The sequence below is a fragment of the Dendrobates tinctorius genome, unplaced genomic scaffold (genome assembly GCF_039654945.1).
Source record: "Dendrobates tinctorius isolate UK_male_01 unplaced genomic scaffold, ASM3965494v1 ptg000032l, whole genome shotgun sequence".
NCBI classification, from domain to species: Eukaryota; Metazoa; Chordata; class Amphibia; order Anura; family Dendrobatidae; genus Dendrobates; species Dendrobates tinctorius.
In genome coordinates, this window is record NW_027361700.1 from 15,171,731 (window position 1) to 15,194,884 (window position 23,154).

General features: G+C 47.2%; 2 protein-coding genes across 2 annotated transcripts in view; one reads left to right on the forward strand and one right to left on the reverse strand.

The window, feature by feature from the left end:
* LRRC46 (leucine rich repeat containing 46) overlaps positions 1–123 on the reverse strand; it is a 53,842-nt gene extending 53,719 nt beyond the window's left edge. Inside the window, exon 1 of the mRNA XM_073572472.1 lies at positions 1–123. Within this exon, the coding sequence (XP_073428573.1) occupies positions 1–10 (10 nt within the window). The 5' untranslated portion in view covers positions 11–123.
* The window catches only part of MRPL10 (mitochondrial ribosomal protein L10), a 27,854-nt gene continuing 4,702 nt past the window's right edge, over positions 3–23,154 (forward strand). The window contains exons 1-4 of the mRNA XM_073572474.1: positions 3–157; positions 11,763–11,938; positions 15,544–15,708; positions 15,801–15,945. Coding sequence (XP_073428575.1) covers positions 118–157; positions 11,763–11,938; positions 15,544–15,708; positions 15,801–15,945 — 526 coding nt within the window. The 5' untranslated portion in view covers positions 3–117. The remainder of the gene's footprint in view (positions 158–11,762; positions 11,939–15,543; positions 15,709–15,800; positions 15,946–23,154) is intronic.

A 23,154-nucleotide genomic window follows, 5' to 3' on the forward strand; every position in this document is an offset into this window, starting at 1 on the left:
CTCCTGCCATGTTCTATGGAGTTCTACAAAAAAAAATTGCCTTCATGCGCGTCCTTACGTTGCTAGGAAACAGCCGGCTCCCAGAAGGCAGTGCGTCATCCGTTCACTTCCGGAAGAATGGCGGCGACCCTGGTTAGAGGAGCCGCACGGGAGCTGGGTGAGAGCTGCAACATGTGACGTGTGCTTGGTACGGGAGGGCAGGGTTTGGCTGGGCACGGTTCATAGTGCAGGGTGCAGTCTGAGGAGAGCCTGATTTGTCAGTGATGTCTGCAGCAGTATGGCTGACACTGGTGACGTGCCAGGACCAGATGAGCACTGAGCAGGTGGGCACAGCAGACATGGTGCCTGGATCATGGTCTGCCGACAGCAGCCGTCACAGACTTGTCACCCATGCAGCCAATCACGGCGCTGCTTTCAATTCTCCGGAGCACTGAAATGAAAGCTGAGCTCTGACTGGTTGCCGTGGAGTTAAATGACAGGTTTTGTTTTAGATCCTTTATCTCCATGAATCCCTGTGTCTGTTGCCGGTCAGAGCAGTAGTGGGCAGTATGGCTGCCAGTGTCACATGTCACTGCAGTGCTCTAACAGAAACATGATGACAACATTTCTTCTTAGGCCATTTTCACACGTTCAGTATTTCACATCAGTATCCGTAAGTCAAAACCAGGAGTGGGTGATAAAGACAGAAGTGGCGACTTGCACCCTATTACACCACCACTCACAGACCACCACAGACTCGCCAATGCAAGACTATGGGCGAGAAAAAAAACGGATTACACATGGACCATGCTTGTGACTTGCGAGAAATACGCGCCAGTGTCCTTTAGAAAAGCCGGCAATTCAGTGCGCTATACTGTAAAATCACACTGACAGGTTAAAATAGAGTAGATACTGTATATACACATAGTATAGGTGTGTGTGTGTGTGTGTGTGTGTGTGTGTATATATATATATATATATATATATATATATATATAATCTCAGTGAGACTCACATGTTAGTAGTGTATGTGTGTTAAAATTTGGAGCTGTAGGTGTTAAATTAAAGGATTAATTCATGGGAAAAAACTGACGTGGGCTCTCTCGCAATTTTCTCCACCAGAGGGGACAAGCCAGTGAGGGCAGAAATTATTAGACTAGGGAGGGACCCGTTGTAGTTGCCGCCCCCCCCCCCAGCTAAAATAATCTGCCTCCAGCCACCCCAGGAAAGGCGCCAATTCGGCACCTACCCGCTCTATTCCCATTGCCTTGTAGTGGTGGCATATGGGGTAATAAGGGGTTAATGTCACCTAGCTATTGTAAGGTAACATTAAGCCTGGTTAATAATGGAGAGTTGGCAATAAGACACCTATCCACTATTAATTCACTAGTCTGAAAGGGTTAAAAAAAACACACATTAAGAATAAAGACTTTTAATGAAATAAACACACATTTTTTCCATCTTTATTTAACGCCCAATCCAATCGAAGCCACTGTTCTCCTGTAAGAAATCCAAAATCATAAAGCAACAATATCCCATACCTGTCCGCCGTACAGTCAAGTCCCACGCCGCAATCCATCTGAAGGAGTTAAATAGTTTACAACTGGGAGCGGTGCTAATGCAACCGGCCCGGCTGTAAACCACAGAGGAACGAAGGAAAAGCTGCCTGCGGAACCTCCCCGCCTGACCGGAGATGAACTGATTAGCATGGGAAAGTTTCTGAACATTTTCCCACGCTGTCGGGTTCACCACGGGTTAGTCGGGGAGTCGGCGCAGCCTCAGTGACATCAGCGTTGACTGTGGCCTTAGAATGGATCCAGCAGCCGTCCATTGTAAAAAAAAAGTTAATGCAGGCACAACTTTTTTTTGTCCATTTTTAAAAAACTGATTTCAACTGGATTCATTTTTTTTTAACATACATTGAAGTGTATGGAAAACAGATCCATTAAATAACCATCAGTTTTCTTCTATTTTAAACATATGCCATAAGCTAAAAAAGGATCCTTTTCAAATGAATAAAAAATATGTCGATTTAACTTGCAAAAAAAAGCGGATCCAGCTGAAATCAGTTTAAAGAAAAAAAAAATTAAACAGACAAAAAGTTGTGTTTGCAACGGATTGCTTCTGGATCTGTTCTAATTAATGATTACTGGACATGTGACCACAGCCTAATCATCTATTTGAAACTGATCTGGTAAGCAAAAAAACAGATTCTTTTCAAATGCCCCCAAAAACAGACAGACGCCTGTATAACAGATCCATTGTCCATAGACTTTTTAATGTTAAAAAAGACAGGTCCTGTTGAAATCATTTTTTTTCAGGCGGACAAAAAAATGCTGCATCCGTTCTAACGCATGGCTCATGTGAATTCAGCTCAAGGATCTGGCATGTATGGCCAGTTGTATTACCAGTCAGCACCTTTAATTTGCGCAACAGCAGATGTGGTTTCTTTGTTTTACATAGGGCTGTAGAGTTAATAAACCTAAATCCTGTTTGTTTGTTTTTGTCAACGCCCCAGCTGCGACCCCTTCATAAACGTCCAATAACTAGTAATAAACGTACTGTAGTAAAATGGCAACATCAGGCACTACTAGAACACCGTGGTCATCATAGGTTACTGCTAAAAAAAAGAAAAAGTTAATAAATTAATTGTAAAATATAAAAAAAGAAAAATAATTGTTTAAGCTAGAGGCTGTGAATTTTTACCAACTCCGGCTCCTCCCAAAACTGGCTTTGACTCTTAAGAAGTGATCGATTCTGAAAATGGTCTCATGATGTGAGGAGAAGATATGGGAGAACTTAAGATGCTATTGTGCCACCTCGAGACCCCCACTTATTAATAAAATTGATTTTCTCTCGACCCATTTTGCAGTCCAAGATGGTGGCCGCATCATACGTTAGGCGATGAGATGTTTTGCTTAGGTAGGTTTGTAGCTAGTGTGTTGTAATTCCTTTAAGCCCCATTCTCTTTAAGGGAACCTGTTGCCAGATTTTTGCCATCTAATCAAAGAGCAGGGTAATGTGCAGACAGAGACCCTAATTCTAGCAATGTGTCACTTACTAGGCTGCTTGCTGTATTTTTGATAAAATCACTATTTTATCAGTAGTGAGATTATCACCAGAAGACTGGGAAACTTGCTGTTAAGTAGTTCTCAATAACCACTTATGGGCAGCTTTTTGTGTACACTGTGCGTAGGCAGAAAGCTGATAATAAGTGTTGTGGGCGGGGTTATACAGAGCTTAGCATTCAGAGAGATCTACAGAAGATAACACAGTGGTTTTATAAAAACTGAAGCTAGCAGCACTGGAATCATCTGCCCCTATACCATACTACTCTCAGATGGGGTAGCAAAAACTTGATGACAGATTCCCTTTAAATGTACATGAGCTCCATACAGTATACCACCTATAGATCATAGTGGCGCAGTTTCTGAAAAAAATAAATGTCTATCTCTGGACAGCCACTGATGGCCTGTAGTAGGCAGCATACCATGCCGGATCCTAATGGTCTGTGATATGCACACTATTAGGACTCCACTTTGCTTGCCAGTTCTAGTGATTGTCAACTAACCGGTCATGTGATTTGCTTTCCTGCGGTCAGGTACCGACTATTTTCTCTTCCTGCTTCTCTCAATGTAACATTGGAATACTGAGGATAGCTAGTCTCCATGCATGGTATCATGCAAATCACGTGTGGTCACATGATTGCCGCTCAAATCGGCAAGCAGAGCGGAATCCTAATGTGTAGAAAAACAATCCCTTTAAATTTACGTGGAGGGGGAAATGGGAATCGGTTAATCAAGTGTTCAGTGGAGTCTCCTATGACTGATCTGCCCAAAAAAGCAATAAGGTCGCAATGCGACCATCACAGGCGATGTAACACGACCCCCATCACTATGTAGCCCAAACCTTAAAGGGGTGGTCTGAAGATTAAATGAATTTTCCTCCTTAATCCATATCTATTTAATGCCATAATCTAAACTATTTTCTAATAAACTTGAAGTAACCATCCCCTATTCTTCCCTCGCTATACAATCTAACGGTTGTTTCTATTTTTTCTCCTTCGCCTCATTGGGGGACACAGATACTGTGGGTGTATGCTTGTGCCGCTAGGAGGCTGACACTAAGTGAAAAAAAGAGGTTAGCTCCTCCGCAGTACACACCCTCGCCCCTATTGCGGGCGGAAATCAGTTTTTGCTTAGTGTCCTATGGAGGCACACACAGTCTGGATCTCTCCAGACTATTTTTTTTTTTTTTTAGTTTACTATGAAGATGAGACAGGGGCGACGGATCCTGTTGAAAGGGTCCGATCTCCCCAAACCATCAACGGGCGAGCACGCGTTGAGTATCGTCTCCACGTATACTTTCCCGCACCGAGGGACATATCTGGGACTTTTCCCCAGACTTCTATTTTTGTTTGTTATTTTATGAAGATGAGACAGGGGCAACGCATCCTATTGAAAGGATCCGATTTCCCCAAACCATCAATGGGCGAGCACGTGCGAGTGTCCCTCCACGTATCCTTTCCCGCAACATGGGACATTATGCCAGACTTAGCCCTGTCCACCCCTAGGTATTGAAACCATGGGCTTGCACAGAGGCACAAGACTAGTCTGTGCGGCCCCCACTGCTCCACCAACGCTAGACGGCGGTGCTGCAAGGTGGCGGACGGTCCCTCTCCTCACCACCTGAAGGGGTTAGATGGAGCTAGGGTGCCTGCACCGTCCTGTTTTTTATCAAAGACCCCCTCACATACCTGCGCTCAGGCTGAAGAGGATCATCGGTGAGGAGAGGGTCGGGGAGGGCTCCTGCGAAGTTTTCGGGCTGGAGCCCACAGCCGCAGCAGGCGGCGTCCACTAGCATGCAAGAGGAGGACTGGATCCGTCAGGACAGGAACTCTGCGCTTGTCAGTAACGCCATTGAGGCCGCGGCTTCGGCCGGAAGTTCCGCCCTCGGGGCCGCGTGTCACTTCGGGCAGCCCGCCCCGCAATCGGCGGTAAAAATCGGGGCCCCGGCTTCGGCGCATGATTTAAAGTAAGCATCCAGGTCGGGGGGGCGCAGGACTGGGGTAAGTGCTGCCCGAGAGGCCATGCTAGGGAAAAACAAGGGGCTACCTTTTCTCCATATCCCCAGCAGCGGACAGATACAGCATGTCCGAAAAAAGCAAAGACGCACACGTTCTTTTACGCGGCATGCATCTCTTGTCGGACTGCGTTTCCGCGGGCGCAGAGCAGCGTTTATGCGAAGCCTGCGAATCCAAACGCGCCCAGGAGCCCCCCCCTGCGACCGCGACCAATGTGTCAAATCCCCCAGAGTGGGCCCGATCACTGTCACAGTACAAGGTGTCGCTTACGAGAGCAATAGAATCCCTTCAAGCCCCAGATAGGGGCAGGGACAGTGTCGCCGCCTTTAGAGGGAACATCCACCTCACAGGAGCCTCCGGCCTGCAGGGGCCGTCCTCACTCCAGGCAGACCCGGGGGGAAACAAATCCACACGGTGTCGCCCAGTTCTTCCGGTGCCTTTGGCATCCGTAAGATCTGCTTCTCGCTCCCCGTCACCAGTGGTTGATAGCGAGCAGACCTCAGATTGCGACTCAGACGAGCCCATTGACCTGGACACTCCAGAGTCACGTGAAACAGTGGACAGCCTCATAGAAGCCATCAATCAGACCCTGGGGATTGAGGATGATACCGCAGCGGCTACGGGGCATAAAGTGGCATGTAGACGAGGGAAGCGGCCGCATAGAATTTTTTCCTCTCACCCTGAGTTTGAGGACATAGTACAGCGGCACAGAGAACGTCCAAAAAGGCCTTTTTCTCGGGTTAAAGGGCACTCGAAACGCGTTATCCGTTTGCTCTGGACCTCCGTAAACAATGGATGGAATCCTCGATAGTGGATCCTCCGGTTTCACGCCTGGCCACTAAGACCCTGTTATCTGTCCCTAGGTTTTCCTCGATTAAAGATCCCACGGACTGCCTTATTGAGAGCCGAGCTCGTTCAGTATATGAGGCGTCAGGGTCTGCACTCGCTCCCTCGTTCGCAGCAACTTGGGTAGCCAAGGCTATGATATCATAGTCAGAAACATTAAACAAGGTCGCGCAGGAGCAGAATCTACCTGCAGAGATCTCGGAGGTCACAGGTCAGATGACGATAGCCGGAGATTATGTAATGAATGCGTTTTTGGATGCGGCCAATTGTTCAGCACTTGCTGCCGCTAATGCAATCTCTATCTGAAGGGCTCTATGGTTGAGGACATGGCGGGCCGATTCTACTTCCAAGAAGTCCTTGACTTCCCTGCCTGATCAGTGTGGCCGCCTATTTTTGGATCAACTTATGTCCGACTCCACAGGAGGAAAGAGCGGGTTTCTCCCCCCAACAGAAGGTTAGATCGTTTTTTCGTCACCCGGTTCAGGCACGTTTTCGGGCCTTTCGCAGTGCCACCGGCCATTCTAGGCCGGGCGTGACGGCATTGGTCAGGTGGCGGGCGCTAAGCAGCCTGAGCCTGGTCCGGTACCCGAATAGGAGACGGTCTGGGGTCATGCGTTAAAAGACTCCGAGTGGACTACGGGGCCCAATTCCGCCACCTCAGGTCGCCCCAACCAGGATAGGGAGCGGCAGGTCATATAGAGCCAACCCATTGCGTGCTCAAGAGGCGAGATCGAGGGGACCCAGATCCTAAGGATCATCGGCCAAATGACTCGAGGTCTTTACCAGACGACACCAGCAAGTGGGCGGCTGCCTACTCTGTTTTCACCACGTCTGGGCCAACATCGATCACGACGCATGGGTAAAAGAGATGGTGTCCTCAGGTTACAAAATAGAATTTGTCAGATACCCTCCAAGAAGGTTTTTTTCCTTCCCGGCTTCCCAGGGTGGATACCCAGGTAAGGGCTCTATTGGGAGCCATCAAGTCGCTCCTGCACAACGGAGTCATTGTTCCAGTGCCGGAACATGGAAGAGCTCGGGTTCTATTCAAACCTTTTTGCGGTCCCCAAAAAGGACGGGTCTGTCAGGCCTGTTTTGGACCTAAAGCTTCTGAACAAATTCATCAGGATCAGACATTTCCGGATGGAGTCTCTCCGTTCAGTCATAGCGGACATGGAACAGTGAGAATATTTGGCCTCAATTGACAGCCATGACGCTTTGCTGCATATTCCCATTGTTTCCTCCTCATCAGAGGCGGCTACGCTTCGCCATCAGCGTTCAGCATTTTAAGTTCGTAGCGCTACCCTTCGGGCTAGCCACGGCTCCCAGAGTGTTCTCAAAGGTTTTGGCAATTGTCAGGGCCACACTGCATTCTCGAGGCATAGTCGTCTTGCCTTATCTGGATGACCTCTTGGTCAAGGGCCCGTCAATACGGGCATGTGAGGAAGGTGTCAACATCACGCTAGATACTCTTGCCGCTTAGATGGTTGGTCAATGCAAAGAAATCATCCCTTGTGCCAGCTCAGAGGATCTCCTTCCTAGGGATGATCTTCGACACTTGCTGAGGGTTGATAATTCTCCCTCAGGAAAGGGCGCTAGTCTCCGGCGGGGAGTCCGGACACTATGCCAACCAGTCCCTCATACCATCCGATCCGCGATAAGGATCCTAGGGAAAATGGTGGCAGCAATCGAAGCGATACCTTTCGTCCAGTTCCATTCCATCCTTCACCCTCTGCAGCACGCCTCGTGTCAGCCTGGGACAAGAATCCTTTCACGCTCGATCGACAGTGCAAACTGTCCTCTCAAGTCAGGCAGTCGCTCGGATGGTGGATAACCAGTTCCTCTCTGGCCTAGGGGAAACCTTTCCCCCCATGTCATGGGCTGATAATGACAATTGACGTCAGTCTCCTTGGTTGGGGAGCTGTGTTTCGCCACCACACAACCCAGAAACGGTGGTCGCCACAGGAGGCACGCCTCCCGATCAACTTATTGGGGAGTGGTTTGCTTCGGCCCACTGAAGAACGTGCTCCACCTCGCGCATGGTTGTTCTGTTGCGGGTGCCCCCCTGACGAATTATGTAAACCACCGCCGTGGCGATGTCCGATAGAATCCGGACGGGACGGCCTGCTAGCAAGTGATGAAACCTCTGCAGAGCCAGCCGAATTGCTCGTATCCGGTGATTTCGGCTGTCCTCATGCCGGGAGTGGAAAAGTGGGTGGCAGACTTCCTCAGCTGGCAGGGTCTTGCATCCGGAGAGTGGTCTCTACATCCCGAAGTTCTTCAACAGATTTGTCAACTGTGGGGAGCTCCGGATGTGGACCTGACGGTTTCCAGAGTGAATGCCAGGGTGCCCACATATGTCCCTCGGGCCAGGGACCCGCAGGCATTCGCGGGGGACGCGTTGGTTTTGCCATGGAACCAGTTTCGCCTCCCATATCTATTTCCCCCACTGCCACTACTCCCGAGAGTCAGCAAAGGGAGCAAGACGGAAGGGGGGCCGGTGATTCTGCTGGCCCCAGACTGGCCCCGTCGAGCGTGGTACGCAGATCTACGGCAGCTGCTCGCCGACGTTCCTGGGCGCCTGCTAGAGCGTCCAGATCTACTGTCTCAAGGGCCAATTTGCCACCCGAACTCAGGGACCCTGTGTTTGACGGCAGGGCCGTTGAATCTCGGATTCTAACCCAGGCAGGGTTCGGGAGCAAGGTGGTCGCTACAACGATTAGCGCCCGGAGGCCTGCTTCAGCATGAATTTACCACCACACCTGGAAGGTGTTCTTTGCTTGATGTCGAGGCGCTGTGTTTCTTTGCTAAGATTCTCGATCTCCAACATCTTGGTTTTTCTCCTGTCGGGCTCAGAGAGCCCGGATAGCTCAGTCGGTAGCGCATTAGACTCGGGCTTTGCCCCAGGTTTCCGCAGGAGACAAATGTCGGCCTTATCCGTCCTGTTCCAGTGCAGGGTTACTGCCAATTTGCAGGCGAAAACTTTTAATCCGGGGAGTGTTCCACTTGATACCTCCCTATATGGCGCCGATGGACGCCTGGGTTATTAACATGGTCTTAAGCGTTCTGCAGGAAGCTCCATTGGAACTGTTTCAGGATACCTTTCCTGGAAAGTTGTTCCCCTAGTGGCAATCACTTCCATCAGGCGGGTTTCAGAGCTTGCGGCTCTATCCTGCCGAGCTCCGTTCCTCACTTTCCATAGGTATAAGGTGGTCCTCAGACCAGCCCCTCTTTTTCTGCCGAAGGTCGTGTCCTCTTTTTCACATCAATGAAGATGTTGTTTTGCCTTCATTTTGTCCAGCACCGGTGCACCGTGTGGAAGAAGGCTCTTCACACGTTAGACCTGGTAAGAGCCCTCCGGAAGTACGTGTCACGGACGGCACCCTTTCCTCAGACGGACACGCTGTTCGTGCTCTCTGAAGAACGCAGGAAGGGACTCGCTGCCTCAAAGTCGATCATAGCCAGATGGATTCGTTTGACTATTCAGGAGTCCTACTGCATTAGAGGCACGCCGATTCCAGCAAGGATCAGAGCGCACTCTACTCGGGCAGTGGGCGCCTCTTGGGCGCTTCGGCAGCAGGCTTCGACGGAACAGGTTTGCAAGGCAGCAACCTGGTCCAGCCTGCACACATTTGCCAAACATAATATCCATGCTCAGGCCTCGGCGGATGCAAGCCTGGGTAGAAGGATTCTCCAAGCAATGGTGGCGCACCTTTAAACAGGAGGTGAATGTAGCTTGGATCGGTGAGTCAATCTCCCACCCAGGGACTGCTTTAGCATGTCCCACAGTATCTGTGTCCCCCAATGAGACGAAGGAGAAACATGGATTTTTGTGAGTACTCACCGTAAAATCCTTTTCTCCGAGACGCTCATTGGGGGACACAGCACCCACCCTATTAGCCAGTTGGCTCTTGTTTAAATGAATGTGTTTACTTATTTGATATAACGGTGGTGTTTTCCTTTGGACATGTTGTACCTGTATTAAGGCTGATTTGTTGTCCTCCTACTGCTTTGGCACCAAACTGATTTCCGCCCGCAATAGGGGCGAGGGTGTATACTGCGGAGGAGGAGCTAACCTCTTTTTTTCACTTAGTGTCAGCCTCCTAGCGGCAGAAGCATACACCCACAGTATCTGTGTCCCCCAATGAGCGTCTCGGAGAAAAGGATTTTATGGTGAGTACTCACAAAAATCCATGTTTTCCACTTACTTTGTGATAATACTTTGTGTAAGCATCCCAGGGGGTAGAGACTGTGGTCACTGTGCAGCCCCTGCCCCCACCCTGAAGCGAAGTGTCATCAGTGACAATCATTTCAGGGACTGGGCTAGTTCCTGCTCTTGCACTATGTGATGTGCACAGTGACAGTGCACTCTGTGTTGTTGGCTCATATCAACAGTAACAAACCGGCAACAGAGCGCGTTGTCAGAATACCTGGTGTGCAGAGACCATCGCCGCTGCAAGTGATGTCACTGGTCTCTGCACACTGGATATTCTGACTACGTGCTCTGTTGCTTGTTTGTTACCGCATATCTGAGCCGGCAACAGAGCGTGCTGTCATTGTACACATCACATGGTGTCACAGAAAACCAGAGAGGTTGGTAACTATGCAGATTGCAGATCCCTGATCCTACCACACAACTAGCAGCAGCCGTGGAGCGTACCTACGATGTTCCTAGACGCTTCGTCACAGCCGGAGGACTAAATAAGCCTGAAGCATGAAAAGGGGAAAACTAACTGCCCCAGAGCAGACCCCAAAAGAATAGATAGCCCCCACACATGTATTGACGGTGAAACAAGATGAAGGCACAAACACAGGCAGCAAAATAGGCTGAGCAAACGATGGGGCCCAAACTAACAAGAAAGGAAAGGAAAGACACTGTCTGCAACCTGCAAAAAACCCTACAAAAATAATGTCCAACACTTCTGATAGCAAAATTAACCCTGAAGTCACTAGACTTCTCCCACTATATCAGCACTATGAAATATTCTGAGACAGAGCAAAAAGAGACCAAACTAGTAAGGGACAAAAAGCAAATTGGCAAAATACTGATAAATAAGAGTGGAAATTCAGCACAGCCCCCAGCTGGGGCTGGCTGACCACACAAAAAACTGAATAGACCAACAAAATCAAGTGTGAACATTAGCAGAAAAACTTAGCTTTAGATGACTGGAACAGAGCTGAAAACCAAGAGCTGACAAGCCAGAAGGAAACGCCAGCAACTGAATAGGGTGTCGGCTGTCTTAAATCCAATCTGAGACTCCTGAGGTCCAATCGTCATCCTTATTCTCAGGTGGCAGATCTCCACCGATCAAATCAGCCTCACTACCTCCTGTTACCACCAGATGGAGTCTGGAAGGAGAACTCACAACTGGTGAACCAGAAAATGAACTCACAACACTAGCCCCTGAAACGAGCGTCACTAATGATGCTTCGTTTCAGGGAGAGAGCAGAAGCGACCGTAGCTTCTGTCCCCTGATGACACTTCTATAGTATCCCAGCCTGCACTGGGATTCTTAAACAATGCGTTATCAAAAAGGAAGTGGAAAAGAAGTTAGATACTGTATTTATGGAAATATAGGGAATTTTTAATTCAAGTAAGTACTAAAATAGTGTATATTATGGCATTGCATAGAAGGGGATTTAGGATGAATATTAATTTGGTCTTTGGGCCACTCCTTTAATCACATAGACCTGAATAGAGGGAGAGTTTATCATCTCTTAATTTCTTCAAAGGTGGGAGCCTTATAGGAGAAAAGAAAGTGTTCTTGTGCCTGAAGATGGAGAAGAAGCAGGATACGCTGTAGATGATTTTCTTAGTTACGTAGATGTATTGACCCCCGTTTTTCCTCCTCCTCAGCTCGGCTCCCATCCCTGCAGTGTGTTCGCCATAAATCCAAAGCTGTCACTCGTCACAAAAAGGCCCTTCACTTTGAGAGGCAGAAGATTTTGGCACTTACCAAATACATTGCACCTAAGCCAGCCATAAGTGAAAGCTGCGTGAAGCCCACGGTCGTAGCTGACGACACCGGCAAGGTAATTTTGGGATGTAGATGAAGCCAGGCATAGAAGATATTGTGGGATCTATACATTGCTTCATATTATTTACTGTTTAAAAGGTTATTTCACAGCAAACCTTTATCACCTATTTGCTGGAAAGATGTTGATTGTAAGCTCTGAGGAGGAATGTACAAATCCTATTTGGGGCTTCCACTAGTAGTGTTCTGAGGCCTTAGAATGGGCCGGTGGCCCCTCAGTGATCATAGGGTATACATTTTTCTACGTGTGTAGGGCCACGAGTCTGCTTTCCATACTTGAACGTGGGATGTAATTTGGCTGTTTCTACCCTTAGTAAAAGAATATGTAAAACATAATCCTTATCAATTTACCAGCGTTTTTCCAGGTTAGGACAAATTCCAGCATTGATAGACGTGCAAGCAGCAGTACGATGTCATAAAAAAGTCATCTTTATACAAAACACTATTCTGAATATGTTTTAGAATCCAGAATTCCAGCGCCATATCGGAGTGTCTTATTTTTGCTAACTATAGCTTTGTTAATGCAGTAATGGTCTCCCCTTTTTAGTACTTGTTTGTGGCTTACTGATACCAGTTACGATAAGATGATCAGTTCTGGAGCAAATACTGCAGCTCAAAGAAGTAAAATGTGGAATCGAAAAAAACTGGAATATTTTTGCGCCTAATTATTTAGAGTCCCTTTCTACACTGTGTTCCAAATTATTATGCAAAAAATATTTCCTCATATTTTCTCTAAATTACCTATATGAATTGCAGTCATTGTTATTTTCCAGTCATCTAATATTCTAGTATAATTGCATTGTTTTTGAACAAACTGCCTATGAAAACAGTATATTTTTAAAAATAAGAAACACTCAAAATGCATGTTCCAAATTATTATGCACAGCAGAGTTTTCAACCTTTTTATTTTTATTTTGAACAATTGGTGAATTGTGAAATTATAAGCATTATCAGCTTATTACAAAATGAAATCAAACAGTTTTCAAGTCAAAACTTTATTCTAGGTGATGTTACATTTGCACATTGGACCCCTTGTTGGAAAGAAGCTTCTGCACTCTCTCATCCATTGAATTTGTCAGTTTTTGGATGGTTTGTGCTTCAATTGTTTTGCATGTGGACAGAATACCCTCCCAGAGCTGTTGCTTAGATGTGAACTGCCTCCCGCCATCGTAGACACTCCTTTTGATGATGCTCCAGAGGTTCTCAATGGGGTTGAGGTCAGGGGAAGATGGTGGCCACACCATAAGTTTATCCTCTTTTATGCCCATAGCAGCCAGAGATGCAGATGTGTTATTTGCAGCATGAGACGGTGCATTATCATGCATGAAAATGATCTTGCTGCGGAAAGCACGGTTCTTCCTCTTGAACCATGGCAGGAAGTGCTGTTTTAGAAACTCCACATAGATTATGGAGTTCATCTTTGCCCCTTCAGGGATCCTAAAGGGGCCGATAATCTCTCTCCCCATGATTCCAGCCCAAAACATTACTCCACCTCCTCCTTGTTGGCGCCTTAGCCATGTTTTCATGGGGTGTCCATCAACGAGCCATCCTCCACTCCATCCATCTGGACCATCGAGCGTTGCACGGCACTCATCGGTGAACAAAACAGTTTGGAAGTCAGTCTTCATGTATCGTTTGGCCCACTGGAGCTGTTTCTGCTTGTGTGCAGTGGATAGAGGTGGTCGACAGGATGGCTTATGCACAGCTGCAAACCTCTGAAGGACCCTGCATCTTGTTGTTCGGGGGACGTTGGAGGTACCAGCAGCTTCAAAAACTTGTCTGCTGCTATGACAAGGCATTTTTGCAGCTGCTCTTTTAACCTGACGCAATTGCCTGTTGGAAAGAGTCCTCAATTTTTCCTTATCAGCACGCAGACGCGTGTGCTGGAAATCAGCTACATACTTATTGATTGTGCGATGATCACGATGAAGTGTCTTGGCAATGTTGATTGTAGTCATGCCTTGACCTAAATACTCCACAATTTGTTGCTTCTCAGCAGCCGACACATCCTTTTTCTTTCCCATTTTGGCAAAAAATGTAGGCTGCTTAATAATGTGGAACAGCCTTCTTAAGTAGTCTTGCCTTTATTTCGACACACCTGCCAAACTAATTTGCACAGGTATCTGCAATTGCTTTCAATGATATAAAGAGCCCTGACACACATACATCACCATCAGTGAGTTTAAATGACAAACAAAAAAATTCTAACCTTATCACTCCTAAACTCTTTTTGCATAATAATTTGGAACACGGTTTATAATGTATTTAAGGGGTTTTCCAGCTGAATGAGAAGTTTTCAAACTTCCTGATGTTCAGATTTCAGTACTGGTCCTAGGTCATGGAAGCTCCACTTGGTTTCGACACAGGATAGATCCCCTCTCCACCTCTGTGTCGTTTATGTGAATGGCTTTACAGTACAGTTGAAACCAATCGCCATGTCCTTTTCTGAATTAAGTTTGATGCAGACACAGAGGGTTGCGAAAGTCTCTTCTTTGTCAAAACCAATGCAGGAGTGGAACGAAATCTGGACATCTTTCACAATTTAAGTATACCTAATTCTAATATGATTAGTATAAACATATTAGTAAGTTTAAAGGGAATCTCACCTATTTTTTGGCATATAAGCTGTGGCCACCGCCATCAGGGGCAAATCTGCAGCATTCTGTAATGCTGTAGATAAGCCCCCGATGTAACCTGAAAGATAAGAAAAATGAGTTATATTATACTCACCCAGGGGCGGTCCGGGTCTGGTCTGGTCTGATGGGTGTCGCAGTCCGGGTCCGGCGCCTCCCATTTTTATGCTATGATGTCCTCTTCTTTGCTTCCTGTCGCAGCTCCGGCTCAGGCATACTGCTCTGCCTTGTTGAGGGCAGAGCAGAGTACTGCAGTGCGCAGGCGCTGGACCTCTCTGACCTTTCCTGGCGCCTGCGCACTGCAGTACTTTACTCTGCCCTCAACAGGGCAGAGCAGTACGCCTGAGCCGGAGCTGCGACAGGAAGCAAAGAAGAGGACGTCATCGCTAGAAGATGGGAGGCGCCGGACCGTGACACCCAATGGACCCGGACCGCCCCCCGGTGAGTATAATCTAACTCGTTTTCCTTATCTATTAGGTTACATCTGGGACTTGTCTACAGCATTACAGAATGCTGTAGATAAGCCCCTGATGGCGGTGGCCGCATCTTATATGCCAAAAAATAGGTGACAGATTCCCTTTAATAGATTTTCAATTAAAACACATTGCTTTTTGCATACTAGTGACCACATGCCATTCGCATCTTTCAATGTTCTATTGAGGGAAATGGATGGGAATTTGGTTGGCATGTGACCACCAGCTCAGTCTGACAGTTGCGGGCAATCCTGACAGTGAGCGAAGTGCACAATGTCAGGATTCGCCAACACATTGAGTGACTGCAAAAATTTAGCTCAAGCTCGGAAAACCCCTTTAATAATGTGATCCACATTCATTTTTTTGAGCACAGTATCCATACAGGTTTTTTCTCACTTGCTATAAGAAAATTCCTGTTTGTTTTTTTTTTTACGTTGAGACACAAGAAAAGGAGGAAAAACACAAACCTTCATGGCAATGCATCTTTTTTCTTTCAGGAAAACTTACTCGAGAAGTTTCTATGTGCTCAGCTCGGGACGGTCATCCAGGAGAATAAGTTGGTGGCCGTATTTCAGCGCAATTCAATTGGGAATGAAGATTTTTTACATCTTCGACACAGACTCTACAAACATGAGATCTACATTAAGATTTTCCCTCTACAGGTATTGATGGTAGACTAAAAACAACTTTAGAAATTGAGCTGTTGAGAATAAGAACTTTCCTGGTGACCCCATCCATTTATGTCTGCACACAGGTAATAAGAAAGGTTCTAGGCCAGTCCCACCTTCAGGCATTGTTACCGTTGTTTGTTGGGCAAACTTTCATGGTAGTCAGTCAGCATGCCAGAGTGAAGGAAATGTTGCAGGCAATTCGGACAGCACCACAAACACAGCTTCTAGGTAAGTGCCCATTAGAAGAAATGCTTGTGATTTGACTAAATTTTGGATCAAATGCCTATTATAGTTTCTATCAAACTGCGTTTACTCACGTTGCATTTTTCAACCTCAATTATGAAGAAGTTGAGACACTGTGTGAAATGTCAAGAATGCAATGATTTAGAAATCTCTTATACCAATATTTATTCACTACAGAACATAAACCCAGATCATAAGTTGAAAGTTATACATTTATCCATGTAATTTGAAAAAAAATTAATTCATTAGGAAATTGAAGGCAGCAACACATCTCAAAAAAATTGGAACAGTGTTAACATTCTGGAAAAATAAGTGGCACCGTTGAAAAATAGGTGGAGGGTCAGTTTTCAGCTATGTCACATGGCTGTATTAAAAGAGAATGTTAGAGTTGCAGAGTCTCTCAGAAGCAAAGGCAGTCAGAGGATCACCAATTTGCTTACAACTGCATCTAAAAATTTCAGAAAAATGTTCCTCAACTTAAAATTGCGTTAGTGCCTGTGGCATGGGCAACTTACACATCTTAAAAGGCACTATCAATGCTGAACATTATATACAGGTCTTGGAACAATGTATGTTCCCATTGAGATGACTATTTCAGGGAATGCCTTAAATATTTCATCACCACAAGTCTAAACCAGAGACTGCATCCATCACAATACCATGGATCCACAGAAGAAGAGTTCAGGTGATTAACTGGCCACCTGCAGTCCAGAGCTTTCACCAATAGAAAAATGTTTGGCGCACAATCAAACGAAAAATACAGAAAAGACGACCTAGAACTACAGTGCAGGGAGAATCCTACGGACAACAATGGGACAACATTTCTGTCCCAAAACTCCAGCAGTTGGTCTCCTCACAACCCAGACGTTTACAGACTGTTGTGAATAGCAGAAGGGATGCTATGCATTGGTAGACATGGCCCTGTCTCAACTTTCTTGAGATGTGTTGCTGACATCAATTCCTAAATATGCTAATTTTTTCAAATAAAATAGAAACATTTCTAGCTTCCAACTTTTGATCTGTGTGCTATATTATGTTGTGAAGAAAATAAGGTTATAAGAAATTTTCAAATCTTTTTATGTATTTGCCATCTAAACATTTTGCACAAAATTTTTTAAGCAGAAGCTACATCAAGAGCTATTGGTACATATGTGAGCTACAATTGACATTGTGGGAAACTGCAGCCCTGCTTCAATCTGACATGCTATCATTGGTGGGGATAAGGTAGTAGTATCATCGATACTGCACTAGACTTCACCATGTAGCTAAAGACTAAGGCCGGTTTAAAAGGTTCATGAAAGACAGATGATGCTCACATTGCAAAACCCAGCCCGACTGCCATATCTCCTGACCTTAACTTACTGCCTCGTAAGAATATATGAGACAGTTAGCTCATATCGGGAGACCGGCGGTTGTACTGGGTGTGGAGAAACGAACACGGTCTATGATACATGGGTATGTAAAACTGTCCTTAGGCTAAGTTCACACTACATTTAGCTTCCACATTTATGATTCAGTTGTTGGGATCCCATTTGAATCCTGTTTTGGTTTTTTTTGTAATTTTTTTTTTTTTTTATTAGATTCAGATAGAACCTCCGATAGTCATGAACTCAGAGGCTAAATGCAATGTGAACTCGGCCTAAACATGGTTTCAAGACAAACAATTTATGTGCGCACCACAAATCGAATAGAGTACACACCAACATGGTTTATATAATCAGTAACACATAAGGACAAATGAATATATAAAATGCATCTCTTAACAAATACATTTATCAATATTGCTTTTTTTTTTTTGTGTGTGTGTGCTGGTATGAACTTTTATAAAGAAAGCTCTCACATAAACCACATCCTGAACCCTGGTGTTTCCTACTGAGAGGACATTGTATACGTACAATACAAAAACTATAGAAACACAGCCAACACGAAGGAAAAATAATTGGAACATAAATCGGGGTGTATAAAGCAGACAATCGCAAAATTAAGAAAGACAAACGATGCTATATCAGAAAAGTAAATTTGCCCTTCCCAAATGAAATGATACACATGAAGACTAAAAATGTGTCCATTCATTGTGCTCTTGTAAACCCATGTGGGAGCTGGTTGCAGCTATAAGCTACTTATATTGCTTTACACATCCTTACTTTATCTCAGCACATTGACTATATTGTACTTGTACGATATGTTGTGGGATTCTAGACCCAATAAAGGGTCAGGATGTGGTTTATCTTTGTTTTTGAGGCGCAGTAAGCTTTATGTGAAATATGACAATTTTGATACATTCGGGGGTGCAGTCGTATATGCAGTGGATATAAAAAGCCTACACACCTCTGATAAATTGCCAAAAGTCTATTTAATGTGGTAATCTAATGTCTTTTCTAATATACTTTAATCAAAAATTACTTCGCTTTGTCACTACACTGTCTAGCTGCTTTTTGTTTTTTAAAATACCTACCCTGTTTGATTGTGCTTCGGTTGAGAGCTCCCAGTGCATGTTTAGATTCTCAAACAAGACATCACCAGGGGCAGAGGCGACCTCAGTTTCAGAGACTGGGCTCTACTGATCATGCATCATTTGTCAATTCCAACATATCCTCAGTAGGCTCTTGTCATTGTGCAGTATTCGTTTTATTGCACAGTGACAGTGCGTTCCCTTTCCGGCTCTGATGAGAAGTGATGAGCCGGCAAGAGAGCGCACTGTCAGTGGTCATTTTAAGGAGACTGCCCAGTGAGCAGAGACCAGCCCCGCCACCCCAATTGGCATTTCAGGGTGAGGGCAGAGCCTCCAGTAGTGACTGCAGCCTCTCCACCCTTATGATGTCCTGCTTGAGTATCGCAGCATGCATTTGGGGTTCTCAGGCAAAGCGTCGTAAAACAGAAAGTAGGTAAAAAATAAAGCAGTTGGAAACCATATTGAAGGATCGATAGGGACCTTTTGAGCAAGGTATACTAGAAAAGAGATTAGATTATTACATTAGACAGACATTTAGGATTAAAACATATTCCATTCTTTTAATGTCATCCATAATCTGTGCAATTCAATTGAAAAACAAATCTTTTTGGATGGAAAAAGAACTAAAATGATGTGCTTCCATAAATATGCACACCCTTAAACTAATACTTTGTTGAAGTACCCTTTGAGTTTACCACAGCATTCATTTTTTTTCAGTAGGAGGCCATCAACATGGCACATGTAGAATTGGCAATCTTTGACCACTCTTCCTTGCAGTACTGCTCCTAATCTGTCATATTTTGAGGGCGTCACCTGCTCAGTTCAACACACAGATTTTCAAATGGATTCTGGTCTGATCTCTGGCTGGACAATGCCTTAACTTTGATGTTCTAGTGAAGCCATTTTTGTTGATTTGGAGGTATTATGCTCGGGTCATTGTCATGCTGAAAGACGAAAATACTCTTCATCTTCAGCGGTTTAGCAGATGCTTGAAAGTTTTGTTGCAAAATTAACTGATATTTGGAACTGTTCATAAGTCCCTCCACCTTTTCTAAAATTCCAGTTCCAACTGGTCATAAACGGCCCCAAAGCATAATGCTGCTTTCGCCATGCTTGACTGTGAGTATGGTGTTCTTTTGGTGATGCATAGTGTTGGCTTTTCGCCAAACTTTCGTTTTGGAACTATGTCCAAAATTCATCAGACCATAACACGTTTTCCCGCAAACTTTTGGCAGACTTGATGTAGGTTTTGGCAAGACATAGCATGGCTTGGATGTTTTTATTTGTAATAAAAGGCTTTCTTATTGGCACCCAAACCTACAGGCTGGACTTATGAGGCTTATGGGAGATTGCTGTCATATGCAGTACTTGCCAGAAATTCCTGCAGCTCCTTTAATATTGCTGTAGACCTTTTGGCAGCATCCCAGTCTAATTTAGAGGGACCTCACTACTTGATGACCGTGTTCATAGTGGTCCTTGGTACAACGAATGCCTTGTACATTTCTAACTGACAACTTTCAACAATGAGATCCCTTTTCTGTGTTCTTGGCTGTTTACAGACCATGGCTTTTCTTGTAAAATGTAACTAAGGAAATATCAGGAAACTCCTACTAGAGCAGCTAAACGTTATATGGGGTCAATCAGAATCATTGTAAATTATATCAGCTGTGTCCTGACTATTGTGTAGCTCGACCGTAAATGTGATTAGTTAAGGGGGTTTTACACATAGCGATATCGCTAGCAATATCGTCACCGATTTTGTGACGTTATAGCGATATCGCTATGTGTGATACTTACCTCCGACCGGCTCCCCCGCTGTCCATCGCTGATCACGCGAGATCGGCCGGCTCCATTTCTCGTCGGGCGCTTCCTGCTGGGCTTCCTCTGGCGCCGACGAGCAACGTGTGGAGGCGGGCGGGAGGACGTCAGGATCGCCGCGTCTGAAAGGTAAGTATCGTCCGCTGTATCGCTGTGAGATCTTTCTGTGTGAAAGCTCACTAGCGATCATGTAGCGATGCACCAGCGATCCTGACCGGGTCGTATCGTGGTCGGGATCACTGGTGCATCGCTAAATGTAAAAGGGCTTTTAGTTCTGAACACAACCACATCCCCAATTATGCAACCACATTTTAGTTTTATTTTCTCCTTCGTCTCATTGGGGGACACAGAGACTGTGGGTGTGTGCTTCTGCCGTCTGGAGGCTGACACTAAGTATACAAAAAAAGAGTTAGCTCCTCCTCCGCCGCATACACCCTCGCCCCCAGACCGGGCGTAACTCAGTTTTTTGCTTAGTGTCTGATGGAGGCACACGCAGTCTGGAGCTCCAGACTAGGTTTTTTTTTTTTTTTTTCCCTCTATGAAGATAAGACAGGGGCGACGGATCCTATAGAGAGGATCCGATCTCCCCAAATCATCAACGGGCGACCACGTGTGAGTAACCCTCCACGTGTTTCTCTCCCGCACCGAGGGACACATCTGGGACTTTTCCCCAGACAACTATTTTTCTTTTTTATTTTGAAAGAGGCGGCAACGCATCCTGATAAGAGGATTGCGGTTTCCCCATCGTCCCCAACGGGCGAGCACGTGTGAGCGATCCTCCACGTTGTTCTCTCCTGCAACGTGGAAATGCCCCTACCACCCCTAGGTAGTGAGTCCAGGGGTGGAGTTGGAGGCGCAGGTAAGCCAGGGATTGAAGCGGAGAGCGGTACAGTAGCCTCCCCCTCCCTGCCCAGGGATGGGGTTGAGAAGCACCTCCGTGGAGCCCCCTCGGCGGCCCGGCTCACCTTTGGTTGACCAGGTAGTCCGTCTCTCACCCGGCGCTGCCCCTGGTGGGTAAGCAGGAGATCCGTGAGCGCGCGCCCGCCCGCCGACTTCCGGGGGCGGAGAGCGGCGGGCGCGCACAGTGACCGGGGAGCTCCCGCCCCCTCCCTCCAACGCCGCACGTGGAGTGCGGCCAGAGCCCCGCGGGCGGCCACGGTCCCCGCTGTATGGGGAGGTCCGGAGTCCGCGCGCCCGCCCGCCGACTTCCGGGGATGGCCGGAAGCCCCGCCCACTAACTTCCGGGGGCGGAGAGCGGCGGGCGCGCACAGTGACCAGGGAGCTCCCGCCCCCTCCCTCCAACGCCGCACGTGGAGGGCGGCCAGAGACCCGCGGGCGGCCACGGTCCCCACTGTATGGGGAGGTCCGGAGTCCGCGCGCCCGCCGACTTCCGGGGATAGCCGGAAGCCCCGCCCACTAACTTCCGGGGGCGGAGAGCGGCGGGCGCGCACAGTTACCGGGGACCTCCCGCCCCCCTCCTTGCATTTCCTCGCCGAAGTGGGGCCGGAAGCCGCCCCCTATCTCCTGGAGTGCGAGTGCCCCGGCGGGTAACGCTGCACGGAAGAGACGCAAAGTTGGGCCATTACCGGTGGGTAAGTGCATCCCCGTTGCGAGTGCCGCACTAGTAGTCAAGGAAGGGGTTATCCTCCTCCTCCTACCCTACCTTGCAATATGTCTGGCAAAGGGAAAGCTCACTCTTTCCTATACGCTGTTTGCGTTTCCTGTGGGGTCAGGCTGCCTAAAGCACAGCCGGGTAAATTTTGTGAAGCCTGCGAGTCGGAGCGAGCCCAGGAGCCCCCCACTGTTGCAGAGCCCAGAGGTCAGGACCCTCCAGAATGGGCGGTGTCTTTATCAAACTCTATGATATCCCTTGCAAAAGCAATTGAGTCTCTCCAAGGCCCAGGTAGGGACAAGGATGGTGGTCTGCCAGCGGAAGACAGCTCGTCCACGTCTCAGGACCCTCCGACCGTTAGAGGCCGCTCCAGCACCAGACAAGCTCATAGCAAAAGAGCTCGTTCCCCGTCGGCCGGACCCTCTGGGGCTTCGGTGGCGGGTATTAGGGTATCTCGTTCCCCGTCGCCGAGCTCAGGAAGCGAGCAGGATGAGGGCGAGGAGGAGGCCTGGAATCCAGAAAGCCTGGGATACCAAGACTCGGTGGACAGCCTCATTGAGGCAGTCAACCAGACTTTAGAGATCGAGGACGATGTGTCCACGGCCTCAGGTCACAAGGTCTCCTTCAAAAAGACCAGGCGACCGCATAGAAGGTTTGCCACGCATCCGGAGTTCGAGGAGCTAGTTCAGAAACATAGGGAACACCCGGATAAGCGTTTTGCAATGCAAAAAGCGCTGCAAGCTAAGTATCCGTTTCCTCCTGAACTCCATAAGGGATGGGTGGAGTCGCCAGTAGTGGACCCACCGGTATCTCGTTTAGCGTCAAGATCGCTATTGTCGATACCCAGCGGTTCTTCTATCAAGGACCCAACTGATCGCCTTATAGAGGGGCTTGCCCGCTCGGTGTATGAGGCAGCGGGGTCGGCCCTTGCCCCCTCCTTTGCGGCTACTTGGGTGGCTAAGGCCATGGTTTCGTGGGCGGACGCTCTGCAGAATGCCCTCCAAGACAGAGACCTGCCTGCGGAGGTCTTGGAGGTGACAAATCAGATTTTAGGGGCAAGTGATTTTCTCGTCAGCGCCTCTCTGGACGCGGCCGAGTGTTCTGCGGTGGCAGCAGCAAATGCGATCGCCATTAGGCGAGCATTATGGCTGAGATTGTGGAAGGCGGATTCTATCTCCAAAAAGTCCTTGACCTCATTGCCGTTTCAGGGCAATCGGTTGTTCGGTGAGAAGCTTGATAAGCTTATCTCAGAAGCCACAGGGGGGAGGAGTAGTTTCCTCCCGCAGCAGAGGACTTGGCCAGCATTCAGGCA